This window comes from Pteropus medius, unplaced genomic scaffold, assembly GCF_902729225.1.
Source record: "Pteropus medius unplaced genomic scaffold, Ma_sr-lr_union100, whole genome shotgun sequence".
Lineage (NCBI taxonomy): Eukaryota > Metazoa > Chordata > Mammalia > Chiroptera > Pteropodidae > Pteropus > Pteropus medius.
In genome coordinates this window covers 34608244-34627466 of record NW_024349800.1, presented here as the reverse complement: position 1 = coordinate 34627466, position 19223 = coordinate 34608244, and the positions used below count along the sequence as shown (strand labels likewise).

At 33.6% G+C, this 19223-nt stretch overlaps 1 protein-coding gene and 2 pseudogenes across 9 annotated transcripts in view; 2 read left to right on the top strand and 1 right to left on the bottom strand.

Annotated features, from left to right (window-relative positions):
* Positions 1-19223, top strand: part of FOXN2 (forkhead box N2) — a 55341-nt gene that overhangs the window by 29032 nt on the left and 7086 nt on the right. For all 9 annotated transcript variants that reach the window (XM_039887211.1, XM_039887212.1, XM_039887210.1 and 6 more), the window contains 3 exons: positions 1530-2080; positions 13327-13451; positions 15591-15655. In XM_039887211.1, coding sequence (XP_039743145.1) covers positions 1544-2080; positions 13327-13451; positions 15591-15655 — 727 coding nt within the window. In that variant the 5' untranslated portion in view covers positions 1530-1543. The remainder of the gene's footprint in view (positions 1-1529; positions 2081-13326; positions 13452-15590; positions 15656-19223) is intronic.
* LOC120622610 (uncharacterized) lies at positions 7201-7319 on the top strand (annotated as a pseudogene).
* On the bottom strand, positions 10317-10435 carry LOC120622257 (uncharacterized; annotated as a pseudogene).

The window sequence follows — 19223 nt, the reverse complement described above, 5'->3', positions numbered from 1 at the left end:
GTTTGATCTTTTCCTTTTTACAGTGTCTTGGTGTGTGAAGTTATAGAGACAGGTGTACGTGAGAGAGATAGGAACTAGATATGGAGAGAACAATGACAAAATTTAAAATGGATAGGATTGAGTCATTGGTACTCATAGGTAGTGTGTATATACTATTACCAGAATGATGTAGTGGCTAGAGTTTTGGTTCTGAAATCAGTCCACCTGAGTTTAAACTCTGGTGTTTCCAGTTACTGGTCAGGCAACCTCAAACAGGATATTATCTCTCTGAGTCATTTTCTTCATCTATAAAATTGGGTTAATAATTGTGCCTGCTGATAGAGTTTAGTTGATGGTTAATTGATATATAGAATATAGTATTTAGCACAATGGCTGGCCCACAGATTAGTAACTAATGCTATTGATAATTAAGTGCTCTGAGACTACATCTACTAGTATCTACCAGAATCCAGATAGATTGTCCTACATCTAAAATTGACCACTTTTCATAATTCTTCGAATAACTTGCCAGCAAGATTTTAAGCAAAATAAAACTTTGGTGGTACTTCTCCTATTTCAGTTCCATAAGCATAAGTAGATTGAATAGGATAATGGAAAACAGAGGTTTTTCACTGAATTCAGAAATGAGATACTTTATGAACCACTGACAATGAATTAAATAGCACATTAGTTCTATCACTTTCCTCTTTGATCAGTTATTGTCCTAGGATAAGTGATTTGAACTGAAGTGTGCTTAAAAAGCAAAACAAATTTCTATTTGAGAAAATAGAAATTAAAAAGGATAGTTTAGAAATGGTTTTTTTCTCCTTGAAAATATAGTGACAGTTCAAACTTTTTTAAGAGAATATCAACATTTCAGTGTCAGTACTTGATGAAATTATATAGAATGCAGTTAAAACTACTGGAATTTTTTTTTAAATACTTGACTTTTCAAAGGAAACAATTTATAGTAAATATAATTTTGCTGATAGTGAATTTAGTGAAAAAGAAATTTTCTTTTGAATGATATGCTATAAATATTAGAAATGGTTTATAGTAAATATTTCAGATTTGCGAAAAGGGTTTATTTGGAATTATTGTTTAAGCAACATTTGAAATTTGGTTATTTTCTGTATTGAGCCACATATATGACTATTATACTAAAGACAGATTCTTAAAATGCATAGATTATAAGGTTATAATTCAAAGAAATAGTCTGTTTTCAATAATAATTACTTATTAGGCAGTTACTTTGATCTGGGACTTTAATAAGTATTCAAAATACATTATTTAATTTTGTTTCTATCACCCATACATATGGTGCTATAATACTACATTTTATTTACAGTCATTTCAAATAATATGAAATGAGTTCCTTGCGTTATAACCTTTAGTGTCTTTGTTATACAAAGATTGTGCTTAAATATTATGTGGGATAATTGATTGCAAAATTTTTCTGATTTGGGGATATTTAAATACGTGTTTTCTTTTTCCATTAGCCTAAGAATCTTAGGCATTACACTGATTGATAATTGTTTCTTTTGTTGCAGAACTATAAGAATAAATGGGTCCAATAATTGGAATGACTCCAGAAAAGAGAGCTGAAACTCCAGGAGCTGAAAAGTTTGAAGGATTAAGCCAGATTTACAAAATGGGAAGCTTGCCTGAAGCTGTTGATGCTGCCAGGCCAAAGGCCACTCTAGTGGACAGTGAGCCAGCAGATGATGAACTCACAAACTTGAACTGGCTTCATGAAAGTACTAATCTTCTAACAAACTTCAGCTTCGGAAGTGAGGGTCTTCCAATTGTTAGTCCCTTATATGACATAGAGGGAGATGATGTGCCATCCTTAGGACCATCTTGCTACCAGAACCCAGAAAAAATATCAGCAACTTCAAAGCCCCCATACTCCTTTAGTCTTCTGATTTATATGGCTATAGAACACTCTACAAATAAATGTTTGCCCGTCAAAGAAATTTATAGCTGGATTCTGGACCGCTTCCCATATTTTGCTACTGCACCAACAGGCTGGAAGAATTCTGTTCGAAATAATCTGTCCCTGAATAAATGTTTTCAGAAAGTGGAAAGAAGCCATGGCAAGGTCAGTGTTTATGAATGTTGCTATATTTGGGGAAGTAGGGGAGAGTTAATTAACATGGAGACCTTAAAATATGGAGAAATCAAAGGAAGAAATAGCCAAGTCAGATTACTTCAGCTTGAGCGTAATTATATTTATTTGCTTTCATTTGAAATGTTTTTAAATTTCTGAAATATTGATATAAATCTAGCAGTCTACTGTAAATACATAAATTAGTTTTCTTAATGTTCCAACTTTGTATTAATTTCTATAGTGCTCCTGTCCTTTTATCAATATATTATTTTTATTCAATTTGACAACCTCTGCCTTATAATTGGAATGTAGACTATTTACATTAATTGATATGGTTAGATTTAAATTTGTTACCATGCTATTTGTTTTCTCTTTGCTCTGTTTTTTCCTTTTCCCCACTTGTCCTACCTTCTTTTAGGTGGAGTAATTTTTTATGATTCAATTTTATCTCTATTATTGGCTTATTAGTTATTACTTTTTTTTAGTGGTTACTATAAATTTTTCAATGTATATCTTTATAACAGTCTACCTTCAGATACTATTACACCATTTCATTTAGTTGACTAATTCTGATGTCCTATCTGGATCGATTCCTTTTTCTTGGAGGAGTTTATATAGTTCAGGTCTGCTAGCAATGAAATTTTTTTAAACCTTTTTGTAGAGGAGGGATATAGAACTTTAAGTCGACAGGTTTTTTTTTCTAAGTACAGTAGTCCCCTCTTATCTGTTGGGGCATATGTTCTAAGACCCCCAGTTGATGCCTGAAACTGGATAGTATGGAACCCTATATACACATACCCATACACACATTTTTCCTATACATACAAATTATGATACAGTTTAATTTATAAATTAGTCACAGTAAGAGATTAACAATAATAAATGGTAATATTATAGAATAATTAAATAATATATTGTAATAAAAGTTATGTGAATATGATCTCTTTTCTCTCTCAAAATATAGTACTGTACTTACCCTTCTGCTGTGATGATGCGAGATGATGAAATGTCTACGTTATGAGATAAAGTGAGGTGAATGATATAGGCATTGTGACTTAGCATTAGGCTACTGCTGACCTTCTGAGATACATCAGAAGGAAAATCATCTGCTTTGGTGATCCTGGATCATTGAGCCATGACAACATTGATGGTTGGATCTCAAGATCAGATGATGTCAGTGGTTGGGTAAACTTAATATTTTCGGACCACAGTTGGCTAAGAGTAACTGAAACCATGGAAAGCAAAACCACAGATAAGAGGGAACTACTTTACTTTAAAGATGCTCTCTTGTCTTTGGGCTTGCATAGTTTCTAATGAGAAGTAGGCTGCCATTTTTATCTTTGTTTCTCTGTAATGCTTCATTTTTTACTGTCTTCAAGATTTTTCTCTTTATCACATTTTTCCGGCAGTTTGACTGTGATGCACCTAGGTGTATTTTTATTTTTATCCTGTCTAGGTTTTTCAGAGGTTCTTGGATCTATGGTTTGTTTTCTTATTAAATTTAGAATATTTTTGCTCATTATCTCCTCAAATATATTTTGTGGTTGACTTCCTACTTCTGGAACTCCAAGTAAAAATATGTTAGACTATTGCAGAAATGTTGCAAAAATCGGACCAGTGAGAAACCAAGCACCACTTGGAGAGTTGGAGAACTCAGATTTATTATGCCGGTGGTCCCAGAACAGCTAGCGCCCTGAAGATCTGGGCCTTGAGCTCAGGAGCAACTTTGCTTTTATAGCACTTTGGCATGGGCCGATTGGTTAGTTTGCCCTCAGACGGTTACAGAGCACGGGAGTTGCTATGGGTTGCAAGCAGTTACATTTGTTATTTAGACAGAACACGCAAAAGGGAGGATGCGTCTTTACTTAATTTCGAGGTCACCCTGCCCTACGGCCTATGCGGCAGCATATCTACAGAAGCAGAACAAAGAGCAGATTATAAGGTTAGTCTTTTGAGTGAAAATTCCTCTTCAAGACTACTTGCTATTGTCTCACCTCTTCGTTGCTCTGCCCCTCTTCCTATTTTATTCCTTTGTTTCAGTTTGGATAATTTCTATTGATCTTTCTACAGGTTCTTTCCTCTATTATGTTCATTCTGCTAATAAGCCTGATAAAAGACTTCTTTACATTTTTTTATTTCTAGCATTTGCATTTGCCTTTTAAAAAATAGTCTCTCTCTACTAAAATTTCCCACTAGATCTAAAAACATATTAATCATAGTTATATTATCTGATATTTTCAATATCTGGTCTATCTCTGGGTCTGATTTTTGATGATTATTTTATCTCCTGTTTTTGTATGTGTTTTATAATTTTGAATTGAATGTCAGTTGTAAAAGAATGGTAGAGACTGAGATAAGTAATATTTCTACCCTGAAATAGACATGCCTCTACTTCTTTCAGGTCATTAGTGTGAGCAGGTATTGGTCAATCTAGTTAATAATTGTACTGGGATTGGGTTTTGTGGTTGTCATAGTTACCTTTAGTGTACCACAGGCTTCAAATTCCTACAGAGTTGGACTACTGATACTTTGTGCTTCATATGAGGACTAGAGCATCAGATAATTTTTCTCAGCATTTCTACTTTATCTTCATTTCTCAGCTTGTGCCACACTTGGGAGCAGGGAGGGAGTTTGGACATTTCTCTCTATGCTCTTGCCCCTCCCATAGCAATAGATTGTTATTGCTTATTTCTTGTTGTAAGGCTTTCAGTGTGTAGCGTGGTTTTCCTAGTTCTTCTGGTCATGTTTTAGTCTTAAGCAGGTTCTATATGCCTATGCCTCAGTAGTGGGTCTTTTTAGGAGCGGACAATCTCTCCCATCTACTTGGAGTGGAATCTAGAGTTGCACTCATTAATAACCAGTTATCTATCTAAATGTGGCTAGTGGTTGGTATATCGGACAGCACAGATGTAGGATATTTCTGACGTTGTAGAAAGTCGTATTGGACAGTGCTGTTCCATAGCTCAGGCCAATTTCCTACTCATTCCTGTCACGGTAGGTAAACTCTGGCTAATATCAGTGGGAGGTCTTGGGTACAAGTGAGTGACCATTTTCTTTCTCAGTGGCAGCAGATTTCTGCTTTGTATCTTCAGAGGATCTGGGCAAGAGTAGATTTTCTGCCCAACTAATGACACCTGGCACATTGCCTAGTGTCAGTGAAGTGTGAAGATAACTTAGTTTTGCACTTCTCTCCTGGCAGCAGCCAATCCTTTGCCTGGGACTGAGGTGGGTAGAGTATCTGTCCTATAGCAATACCTGATCTCACCTTATGCTCATCAAGGCCTAGAGCATAGGTGAACTTTGACTGATATCTTTGCTCCAGCCACAAACCTTGGTAGATTCTGGATATCTATCTTCATCTCCATCGGTGTCTCTTTTAGGTCTCCTGCCCTGCTTACAATGTTCCTCTGGAGCACTGATAGAGACCCAAGGGAAAATACTGGCTAGTGGATGCAGACTTTCTGTCTAGAGTGTCAAGGAGGCTAAATTATCTTGCTGGTTCACACTTGGCTTTTAAGAATTTATTAAATTTTGAGTAGATTTTTTTTTTTTTTACCTTCTTTTGTGACTGCCATTTCTTCCATGCTCTGCCACAGGTAAAACAGTTCATATATTCCATCTCTCCTCACAGGACCCTGTCTCACTTTAGAATTCATTTCTTTCCATTGCTTTGTAGCCTTAGCTCTCAGATAAGCTCACAAAAAAATTATGATTTTGCACATCATTTTACTTTTTTCTTGTTAGGCTAGGAGTGATGTTCTCTTATGGCTTTCTGTACCCTAAGTGGTAGCAGAAGTCTCCTATTCTTATTTGGAATAAAAGTTAAAAGAGTAAATCATTATATTTTTAGGTGACTGAAGGATTTTCTAGGATAGTGCTATTCAATCTTGAATGTACTGATCACCTGGGGAGTCTTATTAAAATGTGGATTATGAATTCAACAAACCCAAGATGGAGACTAAGGCTCTCATTTCTAACAGGTTCCCAGGTGATCCTGATTCCATGGACACACCCTGACTAGCAAGACATCAAGACACATCATCATCTTATAGTTAACTTAGAGGAGGTTGTATTAGTTACCTATTACTCTGTAACAAACTGTTACGTTACACATTCTGTGCTATACATGGAGTATGTACGAAGTTTGAATATGTACTGGGCCATTTAAAAAGCCTCAGGAATTTCAAAGGATTAATCTCTGTTATAGTCAGCTCAAAGATGGCCCCCAAATAAGCTCTGCCTTTCATATTCATGCCTTTGTAGAGTCTCCTCCAATGCCAACTTACATAACAAAGAGGATTTTGTGAAAATGATGGAGCGTGCCTTTTGAGGCTAGGTCATAAAAACATGGCTTCCATCTTGAACCCTTAAATAACTTGTTATATTGGAAGCCAGCTGCTATATCCTAAAGACACTTAAGTTGCCCTGTGGAGAGGCCCATGTTGTATGGAAATGAGGCCTCCTACCGATTGCCATGTGAATGAGCCATCTTAGAAGCAGATTCCCCCGCCCCAGTCTAACTTTCCTTTCAGATGACTGATAATGTTGGAAATATTAGATAGGTCCTTTCCAACGTGCATCATGAGATTTTATTTTTTAATTATGTCATTTAATTATTTTCTAGTGTATGTTTACACATGATGGGAAATAAAAGATGAACTGTCTACTAGGTATTTAGAAATATGGTACATAAATAGTAATGATATTGTGGGATGAAAGCTCTAAATGTGGAATTCAGCACTGATTTTTCAGTATAAGAATCTAGGAAAAGAAGGGTATAATGAAAACCAAGAAAGGTGAGTTTAAGTTTGAATGAGTAATAGTGTCAAATGTTGCAGAAAACTTGAAAATGATTGGCTAAGATGAAGTCATTGAGACAAATAGCAGCCAAAATATTAGGATTCGAAATATATAAGCAATGGTGTGCTGGTAAATGTTAAAGAATTGAGTGGGGATGGAGATTTATCTTTTGCAGATTTCCAAGGTATGAACATTTCCATCATGGCCAGTCTCAAGCTACCAACCTTAAATGTGAAGTTGATGAGATGTTTACAATCAGCATAGCACTGTGTATTGAGGAACTCATATAATTCAATAAGAAAAAGAAAACCTTATACAGCCATGCCACCCCAAACATGCCCGATCTCATCTGATCTCGGAAGCTAAGCAGGGTCAGGCCTGGTTAGTACTTGAATGAGAGACCACCAAGGAATACCAAGTGCTGTAGGCGTTTAAAAAAAAAAAAACCTAATAGAAAAATGAACAGTTCACAGAAGAGGAAATATAGATGGCCAACAAACATATGTAAAGACGTTTATCCTTGTTAGTAATCAGGGACATACAAATTAAAAAAACAAAAGATCAGTTTTTACCTATTAGCATGTAAAAATTCAATGTTTGATAATATCAAATTAGGTGAAGAAATGAAGAAATAAATATCAGTAGCTTCACACTTGATTACAAAGGAGTGTAAATTAGTATTATCATTCTTGAGGGCAACTTGGCAGAAGTTAGAATTGGGAATGTGCATTTTTTTAATCTAACAGACCAGATTCTGATTTCTTCCCTAGAGTAACTTTCATACTTTCATGCAAGGAGATATATATAAGAATATTCACTGTGATGTTTGTATTAAAAGTTGTAGAACAACATGTCCAATATGGTAGGATTTGTAGTAGTGATCAAATGAGACTTGTTCTTATCCATAATTTTTAAATGTGTGCGTTATTCCCGAGTGTTTTCGAATGCTCAGAGAAAAAAAGAAATTAAGGAAGTGAGAGCTAGCAAATGGGAAAGCACAGAGTCTAGAGCATAAAGTCTAGGAAGAGTGTGGTAAAAAGAAAAAATCATGTTATGAGATAAGAATACGAGGATAAATACAGAAATTGTTACATATTGGAACAAAACTTAAGCTATCACCACAAGTCAGAGTGGGAGGGAAGGTGATGGTCTTCACAAATATCAATAGACCACTGCTCAAATTTGGACAGAAAGTGACACATTCAAGTAGGATTGAGAATGTTTATGGATATTTTTAATTTTATGAAATACTTCTTGAATCAAAGCCCCAAAATGACAGTATTTCTCTACCAGTCTGCAGAACGCAAGGAGGTTGCACTAACTTCCATTAAATGTTAGAAATGAATTTGGCAACCTTGACAGCACTTTTCTGATGAATAGCTGTTATGCAGAGATGATAATCTCAAAAAGAAGGCAAAATGACAAGGTCTGGCTCGAATTACAAAGTGGTAATGATACCAAATCAGCTGATATAGCTTCTGTTTAGATTTTCCCCTATTACCCATACCATAGTTACTACTCTCAAAAGACAGGTCTAAAAATCAGTTTGTTATTTATCTGTCTCGGGATTTTAAAGTCACAAAAGTTAGACATGATGTGTTTTTGTTTTGTTTTTGTTTTAATGTTTTAAATGTTAACATCCAAGTCTTTTATCTACTTTCTAAATTTTTTAAAGCCAAACTAAAACATTGTAACTGTAAGATTTTAGCTGGAAAACATGAAATTAGACATTTTACCTAACTTAGTACAATTTTTGTTTGTACATTTGTATGGCGATGACTTGTTTCAGTAGCTAAATCCCAGGAAAAAATGTCATGCCACTGTAAAAATTCATGCTATAAGCAAGAGTTATGAATACTCTTTTTTAATTAGTTAATTCTTTTTAATTCAGTGGTTCTAAAAACCACAGTAAAGGTTATCAAAGGGGGGAAACTATTAAAATATACAAAGCAAGTACATAACATTTCAGGAGTAGTGAACGTTGCCTCTTCTCACAATCTGTTCTTTACGACTTCCATTAAGATAAACCTTTTTTAAAGTTCAGTTCTTATATTCCTCATTTCTTCAAAACCTTCAGTGGTTCTCTACCAAATAAGTCCAGAAGCCTTAGAGTTCCAAAATGCATAATAGTAAATGAAATAATGCACATTTCCTGTTTCCATTGCACAAAAGATTTATCTTGTTCTAAGCGAATTTAGTTTAAAACAATTCTTAACTTCTAAAGCTCTTTATTATTTGTTTTCTATCTAAGCACAATAATAAGGAGGCAAAGTTTTTAGGTGCGAGTTAGTTAAAAGTAAGTTTCTTTTTGCTGTAGATTCTAAAACAGATTAGCAAAGGCATAGGTTTATCTCTTATTACTGCTAGTTCATGACCAGACCCAGTGAAAGGAAGTACTGCCATGGTAACATAAACCAGACTGTTATTTGGAGACCTTATTCAAGATACTTAACTTCCCTGAACTGCAAGTTTTTAGTACCAGTTCTTCTAATTTGCTGTTTCAAGGAAATGGCAATTCTACCACAATCAAAACAATTTGCAACTCTCACAATTTTTAAACCTGCAGAACAGTGTTCTTTCATTATGCTATTCTGCTATAATAATTATGACATGATATTCAAAATTAAAAGAGCCTCAGTAATACACTAATATTACCTTGAAAAAGAGTTTGGGAAATGAAAGCACAATAGAATTTGAAAAGTAGTCTTGAAGTATATAGTTTCTAGGAGTGTAATCTCAGGAATACCAAGATAGAACATGGCTAGAATTATTAAAATAATTGTCTTAGTCAATAAATGAATAATAAATCATGCATATTATTTCTCTATGAAACATAATGATGCTGTGAGTGCTAACATTTTAAAGTTTTATTTCTCTATCATCAAAACACATTTATCATTTGGACCAAGTGACTGAATATATATCTAATATAAGAAGTTTCATCATTTAATCTAAAAATACATTTGTCATACTTGACTTCCTTTGGGGAAAAAGACAAAATTTCAAATACTTGTTTAGCATAGGTCATGTGATATCTTGCCATTGAAGGCCGGGAAAAAGTTTCATCTGGAATATAGTATATTTCTTTCTATATTACAGTGTGATATGACACCCATGGTTTTTCTTTTCCTGTGTATTTAAGTTGCTAGGATGTTAAAAACTGCCTAACACTCAATTACCATACTTTTCCTCAAACAAGAGCTTTTTCCCTTCCAAATTTAGTTTATCCTTTGTTCTTCACTACCTAACTTTTGTCTTTTTTTCAGAATTAATTGATTTTTGTTCTTACTGATTTTTTAAAACTCCTTCAACTTTTAAAAGTAAAGGAGTAGGAATATACAAATGCCGATTTCAGAATAATCCCTTAATATTTATTTCGCAGCTCCATGTCACTCATATAAATTACCTTCTTTTTTAATTTTTTAAATGCCTACAGCACCTGGTATTTCTAGGTGGTCTCCCATCCAAGTACTAAACAGGCCCGACCCTGCTTAGCTTCCGAGATCAGAGGAGATCGTGCATGTTCAGGGTGGCATGGCCATAGACTAAATTACCTTCTTTGAATCTCTTCACAACTCAGTCAAGTGACCTGGTTTCTTATTTTATAGGTAAATTATGAATAAGATCACTAACTCTTAGAGATTAAATGATTTGTCCAATATCACATAGCCAATCAATAAGCAGCTTTAAGGACCTCAGTTTTTAAACCTGCAGAACAGTGTTCTTTCATTATGTCATTCTGCTATAACAATTATAACATGATATTCAAAAATAAAAAAGCCTCAGTAATACACTAATATTACCTCGAAAAAAAGTTTGGGAAATGGAAGCACTCTGAAATTCATCATGTTAAATCTTCAGCATCGTAATAGTTTATATCATATAGGATTTTATATAGGCAAAAAGCAGAGGAAGAGAAAACATATAAATATTATTGTTGTCTAAGTAAATTGTTAATGTACTTTTAAAGTAATTCAAATTTTAAGAAATGGTATTGAAATAGAAAAATTAGCAGTTTGAATCTCACTCATCTCATTAATTAGTTCTCAGTTTCTGAGAAGTTTTGTCTATCACAGGTGGGAGAGGGGACTGGGTTATGCCTTATATTTTCAATATTTGTAGAGAAAAAATATCTAGTAGCCAACATTTATCGAGTGCTTATGTGTTTGGCAGTGTTTAAAGCTCATTGTGTGAATTAACTTATAATACAGTAATTCTTGAAGTTGGTGCTATTTTATATGTATATTTTGAGCATACTAATATACAGAGAACATAGACATTTTTCTAAAGGTTAAACAGCTGTTAAGTGATAGAGCCAGGATTCCAAAGTAAGCCATCTGGCTCCAAGGCTTGTACTCTTAACCACTCTACAAATAGCTCCAGGGAAGTGGGGTAAGGTTACAGTTGGACTTCCGCCTTACATGGCTATGAAGTGCTGCGTGTAAACTGTGTCGATGTGGTACGTTTGTAGGGATATGCTTGTAATTGGGCTTCTGTTAAGGATGTGCAGAGGTAGGGATGTTCAGCAAAGGTTTATCCTGAAGAAAGTGTTAGCAGGTGATAGACAGTTCCTAAAATTCAGTTATTTCATTTCACTAGCTCAGTGTGTGTATAACATACTGATAGTTTTTTAGAATATTGTCTTGAATTTATTTATCAATTCCATTCTTTTTCTAATTCCTAGTTTATCAAGTTATCAATTTTCTTTTTATATAATCTTATGTAATATGTCTATATTATATAATAGTATGTAATTTTCATTCTCCGTTTTTCCTCCTAGATATGATAAAAGCTTGTTTCAAATTATTTCAGTTCTGGTTTAAGAATGAGAGTGTTCGAGGATATATAAATTTGCCTTTAAGTAGAGCTATGGCGACATCGGTTTAGTTTTGATATCACAATGTTTCTTATACCCTTAATTTACTAGATAATTTGTAATTGTAGCTTAGAAATCTTTTCGGTCCAGAAGTGTATAAATTTCCAAGTGTTAGGGAATTTTGTTGTTATTGGGATTGTTAATTTTTTTTTTCTTCTTATACTAGAGTCTAAAATTATGATCTTTAAAAGGGAATTTATTTTTCTTTATGGCATGATCATTGTAGATTTTTCCCATTAATAATTGGAAATATATTCTACAAGAGTTCGTTAATTACATCAGTTTTTCTCTTAGGTAATCCGTAGGACACTAACTCCTCCAATGTTGCCTGAAAGAGATTCTGTGTCAGATAACTTTGGGAAACCACATAAAGCAGGTTTAATTATAGCAGCACTACTTAGATCCCTTAATCTGCTAATGTGTAGTATGACCTAAGAAGGAGGGAGATAAAATATGCAGCATTTTCAAACCTATTCAAGGAAATTATCATATAGCTTGGCCTATTCTCTGCATGTTAGATAATATTAGTGACGTTCTTTAGGTATCTTGTCCACTTACCTTCTTGGTAAGCTGTTCCTTCATATTATTGGAATTGTGGATCAGGCAGGCCCTTCTTTCAGGCACTTCGCATTCGTAATTTAGCAGGCACTTTTATTTATATGTTCTCTAGTTTCCAGTAATCATAAAAATTTCATTATTTTTAGATTCTCTTGATTATTTCAGTGGCATCTGGGCTTATGTGCTCATCGCCATATTATCCAGAAGTTCCTCAAATGTTGTAACTTAACCATCTTGAGGGAAGGAATGATGCTTCTTCCTCTATTTTTTACAGGAGTCTTTTCCATACCTCACTCAGTTCCCATGTTTTTCATTAAATTGTTTGTGTTTTAAATACAAACTTATTTTAAATGGGAACTTAAAACATTACTGTTAATGTCATTAAAAGTAAAAATTATTCTTTGATGCCTCACCTAGTATCATATTCTTTAATACTTTTTGAGAAATGATGCTGTATAGAAAGTTTAATTTTTCCTATTTTTTGTAACAGTAATAATAATGGCTAACATTTATTGACATCTTAGTGTGTGGAGGAGCACCTTGTACTGTCCTCCATGCTGTTCACTGCACACCTTGGGGTTGTACCATTCTCACAGACTGTGATGTGAATGGGACTTCCTGGAGTTCTGCGTTCCTGTGGCCCTATGTATACTGCCAGGCACTGTGCAGTATACTTTATGTATAATTTAACAATCCTATGAGTATCTGTAGGTACTGTTACTATCCTACCTTGCAAGTGAGAGAATAATGGCCCAGAGGGATAGAGATTAGTTAACTTTTCTAAGGTCACACTTCAGGTAAATGGCAGAGTTTGAGTTAAGAACCCAGGCAGTTTGCCTCCAGGGCTTTAAATCGGGTGATTACCTAGCAAGTTTCATCCTTTGCATTGTATTCCAAAGGTACAATAGGAGTTTTTTTCCTCATACATTTATTAAAAACATTCAGATACTGATGTGTATGTCTTAAAGTTCCAGGTTATTAATTCTTGTGTATTTTATTCTAGGTTAATGGAAAAGGTTCTTTATGGTGTGTTAATCCAGAATATAAACCCAACCTTATGCAGGCACTGCAGAAGCAACCTTCTTCCTCAGCATTAACATTTTACACCCCTCCTGCATCTCCACAAAGGTACAGGATCTTCCATATTACTGTCAGTGGTGATTTATAAGATTTCCTTGTATGAGATGGAGAAACTTAAAAAAAAGTTGTAGGGGTTTGGGGTTTTTTATTGTATAGAGAATTATTTATGGATAAGACACTAGCCTAAGGGATTTTTACTTATAATCTTAATTTGTGTTCTTAGGAAACAGGATATTGAATAGGTAAGAACATAAATTCTAGAAAATGTAGTCAATACTGAATGTATTATAACTGAACTCTAAAGAAAGTTATATGATTTCAGGTACAAATGGTTAAATCATTTTATTTGCCTGCAATAATGTTGACCTAAAGATGTGAGATATTAAAAGTATATTTAATAATTTTAAAATAAGATATTAACAGTTTGTCATTGTAACATTTTGTTTTGTTTTTGCTGGCAAATATAATTGTAATGTATTTCCTTGGCTCTTGCTTTCAAACTCAGTGACTCTTATTGGTCTTATGGCTTTCTCATTTTAAGTCACATCTGAAAATAATATGACCTCCTTAAATCTAATTTTGTTTCATTTTCCTAAAGAGGCCTTCATAATCTTTTTGAATTATGTACATTCATTTGAGTTAAAAATGCCACATTTTGCCAAGATACTTTTAAGGGTAGTCTATAATGCTTAATAATTTTTTTTAATGTAAAGCTTTTTAATATATAAATGAATGGAAATTTTCAAACATACACAAAAATACAAAGTTATAATGAGCTCCCAGCTGCAACAATTATCACCATTTCATATACTGGTTAATTTCTTAAAGTATTATAAATTTTAGAGGTGTGATGGTAACTGAAATAGTAAAAAATTAGTAAGGCTAAAGCTGAAATGTCGTTAATATATATGTGTATATATGTACTTTTAAGATTTTTAAGTAGATAGAAGGATCATTGTAATAAGAACTACTGAGTGGTTTATCTTTATGAATGAAATCTAGAAAAGAATTTATCAGTGTTTTTATCCTCATTATTTGAGAGTCAATATCTTCTTTATTAGTTAATGTTGGTGCTTATGTTCCAGTTAAAAAATAATAATAATTTAGAAACTAATGGTAAGCTCTGGGATGGTCACTTATGTGTTTTATTTAGCTATGCTGTGTTTTTATTAAGATTAAATGAGAGAATTGGCGCAATATTTGTATACCATCAAAAGCATACTTTAATGCGCCTTTGATGTGTTGCATTTTCATGTTTATATTTTTTAGCTTTATCATATGTTTAGAGGTAAATAAAGATGATTTTGTGGATTAAAAACAGGTAGATAAAACAATGACAGCATAAAGATTATAATCTATGACTTTAAAACATTACCTTAATACTTTTAGAAACATTTTCTCTTTTTCATTTTTTGGCAAAATGACAGTTCCTTCTGACATGCCTTTGTGTAGTCCTTTCCTGTCATAATTAGTAAGTCTGAAGATGAGAATGTGATACAGTGTACATAAAACCGTGACTAAGAAATAGACTTGTAATTTAGTTAGCAAAGCAGATTTTTTTTTATACTATCACAAACTCCAAAAACAGAAATAGTTTGTCTCAAAAGTATTTTAATTTTTGGAATTAAAAAAAAAATACTGGTCTCTTTTCATGAATATAGAAAGTTGAATTTGATAATAATATTTACCAATAAAATCAGGAACTTACCTATTTTCCATCATTACCATGAAGTCCTCCTCAAACATTTGTTTTAATAAACACTTTCATTTCTGTGGTAACACCTGTAGTGATGTTATATCAAACTTAAGCATCCAACACAACACCAAATAGTGACTATTGTGTATTGTCTATTGTTCCAGGCATGTTAAATGCATTATTCTTATTTAATTAGCACAGCAACCTTATGTGGGGAGGTTTAATTATTCCTATTTTACAGATTAATTATTTTGCCTAAGAATATCCAAATATTAAATATTTTTAAATCACAAAAAATTGTGATTTAATCTTAGATCTTACGCATTTTCTCCTTTGGCAGACTCTTCCTAAACTGAATAGTATTAGCAAAGAAAACAAGGTAAAATAGTTTGGAGGGGGCGGTTGTACAAATTAGTCATATTTGTGACTAAGCTCTATAAAAAGTGAAATTAAATTTTTGTAAGTACATTTGTCGTATCTCTGTTTTTCAGTGGCTCTTTATCACCTCACTACTTAAGTTCTGTACTCACACAGAACCAGGTGCGAACCCTCAAAGGTATGTATAAGATCAGTATTTCAATCATAAAAATGGTAAAAAGTTAGGATTAAAAAACTTTTCTAATTATAAAGTAATTACACGTTTATTGCAGAAAATTTGGAACATAAAAACACATAAAAGAAAAACTAAAACTTACTCTTTACTGTTAACCTTTTGATATAATTGCTTTAGTCCTTTTTATGGCTTATACATGAGTAGATTAAGTTTGCATGCATGCAGACACACACATATGCTTTTTCTCCAAATACTGAGCTCATACTGTATATACTGTTTTATATCCCATTTTTTATTTCCTTAATGTGTATTCTCCTTTGAAAATAGGAAAATATTCATCAGTAATATTGAGTTATCTTTTCAGGTACAACTTAGGCTAGACTAAGAGATTGGCAAACTATGGTCCATAGGCCATATCTGGCCTGCCACCTGTTTTTATATGGCCTGTAAATTAGGGATGATTTTACATTTGTGAGTGGTTGAAAAAAATAAAAATAATATTTCAAGGCTTGTGAAAATTTGCTACAACAACAGAATTAAGTAGCTGCAACAGAGACCTCTGTATTGTATCCTTGATTTTACCTCTCGGTCCACAAAACCTAAAATATTTACTTACTGACCCTTTACAGAAGAAGTTTGCTAGCCCCTGTATTAGAATGTAATTTAGAATATTTCTTTTATTGTTTATTTAAGTGTAAATAACTTTAAGAAGACAATACGTTAACTTTTAAAATTTCATAGACTTCTTTTTGAAAGTATTTCAAAATTCTGAATTAGTGTTTTTTTCTCCTACTCATAATTAATATTATAGATTAGTAATGTATTCACATAAAGATTTCTAGCATTGTTGCTTTGGCATCTAGAGACATTTCTATAACCTTTAAAAATAGAAATGCTTAGAACAAAAACCTTTCTGTGTATCAGAGACATTTTGGCTCTTTGGAGCTACCCTAAGCTGAGCATAGGAAGCAGTGTAATGATGGTCTGTAACAATAAGGGAGAGAAGAATGTGAAAAAGCTTAAGAGAACTCTACAAAGAAGTTAAGTGGCTATGGAGTCTACTTCACACATGTTCAGTCTTAACTATAATGTAAGGTATCCATTTTCCTCATACCTAATGGGTAAATGTGGTTTCTCTTTACATTTAGGTATTGCTGAAATTTTCTTTATTTTTTTATTACCTCATTAATTTGTTATCCTTAATCTTTCAAGATCGGTTCATGTGCACATTTTGAGAATGTTTTCTTTGTGAATTTTGGGGTTTATTTAGAATCTTATCATATTCTTGTTCTATTTCATCTAAGTTCTGCTTCCTTTGGGGAGCAGACACTTTCACAAGTTTCTCCTTCTGGTTTCAGTCACAATTTTTCATAACTAGAGCGTAGGTACTTCTCTTTCATCTAATGACTTATACATATTACGCATCATGTCCCCAGTGCTGCTAATACCTTACATCCCTCCTATATCTCTATACTCATAAGTCTTAGACCTATTCCCCTAGTAATAATTAACTTGGTGGTGAGAGTAGTTGGTATTCTGGGTTAAAACAAATGCAGGTCTGACTTGGAGTGGAATACAAAATTCTCATGAGTTTTAAGAGAAAAACATAAGACTTAAGGAAATTTATATTTAAATCAGGTTGCATTAGGGCATATTCATAGACTTTAGAGGAAATTTGCTTTTTCTTCTCTCTTGATACTACTTCTAGGGAAAAGTTTGAAAAAATACAATACTAAATGGATTAAACACTTAACCTGTTTATTCTACGAACAATTGCTGAGTTCTTACATGGTGCCAGGCACTATAGTGGGTGCTTTGGGATATGCAGAAATGAAAGACCAAGGCCCCTGATCTCAGAAAATATATAGTTTAATTGAAGTAATTTGGCTAGAATTATGCAGAGTACATGGGCGGGCGTGAGAGGGTAGTGGGAGGGGATGTGAGTGGCACATTAAGCTTAGAGGTAAGTCAAGAAAGGCCTTTAAGAGAAGAAAGTGTGATGGTTGAGCTGGACCTCAAAAGGTGGAAGGATACTTAACCTTGGGTAGAGGTTTGATGGAAGGTAGCTGCTAGGAACCACAAGTTGATGATAATCAGGTATTCTTGATTACCAAATGGTATGGGTCATTTCTCTAAAGCATATTTTAATAAAGTTATACTTTTCATCAGCATTAATTGGCAAGACATTGTGGGAAGCATACTTACAAATGTTCTAAACCAAGCAAATCAGAGGTAGATAAAATCCTTTTGCAAAGAAGTTTTTGGTTCCATAAAGTTAATTCCATGGGGAGAGTCTAAATTAATTAAGCTATAATAAATTTTCAACAAGAAATAAATGTGTTTAAGGAATACTATCATTCTATTATAGAAACAGTACCTAATTTTGTCATCACTTTAAATATTTGGAAACTAAGAAAAGAAATGGTGTTCATACAGCTTTCTTATATTGTCAGGATAAGCCTCTTATCTGTTTTCTTTAGTTTTAGGTGTAGTTTTCAGAAATATGACTCCTTAAATTGTAGTGGAAGTTTACTACAAGTTAAAGATATACTAAATTTTTTAATAAGGTTTTATAGATGCTTCATTTATAAGATTTTAAATTTTCTGAAACTTTACTCATTATAATGCATTTTAGTGTTAGAGTCTCTCTCACCACCACCACCTCCTTGTGTGTGTGTGTGTGTGTGTGTGTGTGTGTGTGTAATTGGAAATAAGAAAGATTTTTTTCTGTTAAAAGAAAAATTTTATTTTATGGAACAGCAACCTCTCACTGCTTTTGTATACTGTCATGCAAGTTGTGCCCTACACAAGGACACCTGGCTGAGACAATGAGTGGGGTCTGAAACCCAGCCCACACTTCAGTTTTCAAGCTGTGTGCCTTGATACAGGGAAGCATTCACCTGGAGACAGAGTTGCCTTTTTTCCAATTCACACAGAGATACAATATGGGCTAGTGGCTGTACCTTTTTCTCTTCAAAGACACATTAGAATACTAAACTCTATCAAATTGTTGTCAGGTCTCATTGTAAAAGACAGAAATTAGAGAAGTCTTTGTTTTACTAGCCTCTTGGCTATGATATGTGGGGAATCATTGATTCAAATTCTTTTTACTTGCTGTTCTTTTAGCCTGAAATGCTTTCCCTTCAGATATTCACATGGCTTCATTCTGACCATCCTGAAGTCTTTGCTCAACCATTACCCACTCCTTGAGACCTTCCCTAACCTCTGTATTTAAAATTGAAACCACTTTTTCCAATACTCTCTATCTCCCTTCTTTCTTAATTTTTCTCCCTAGTGTTTACACTCTCTTACTTACTGTGTTTTAATTATTTCTTTGAGTTTTGAGAGGTTGAGCATTTTCCTGTCTGTTTTCTGCTGTATTCCCGCAACGTAGAATGATGTCAGGCTCATAACAGGACACTCAGTTTATTGAATGAATAACAAATTGAAGGCCTGAGTTCTGGAGGTAGACTACTGAAGTTCAAATCCTACCTCTGGCATTCCTAGAGACCTTTCTGTGTCTGTTTTCTCATCTTTAAGATGGGAATACTAATGGTACCCATATCACAAA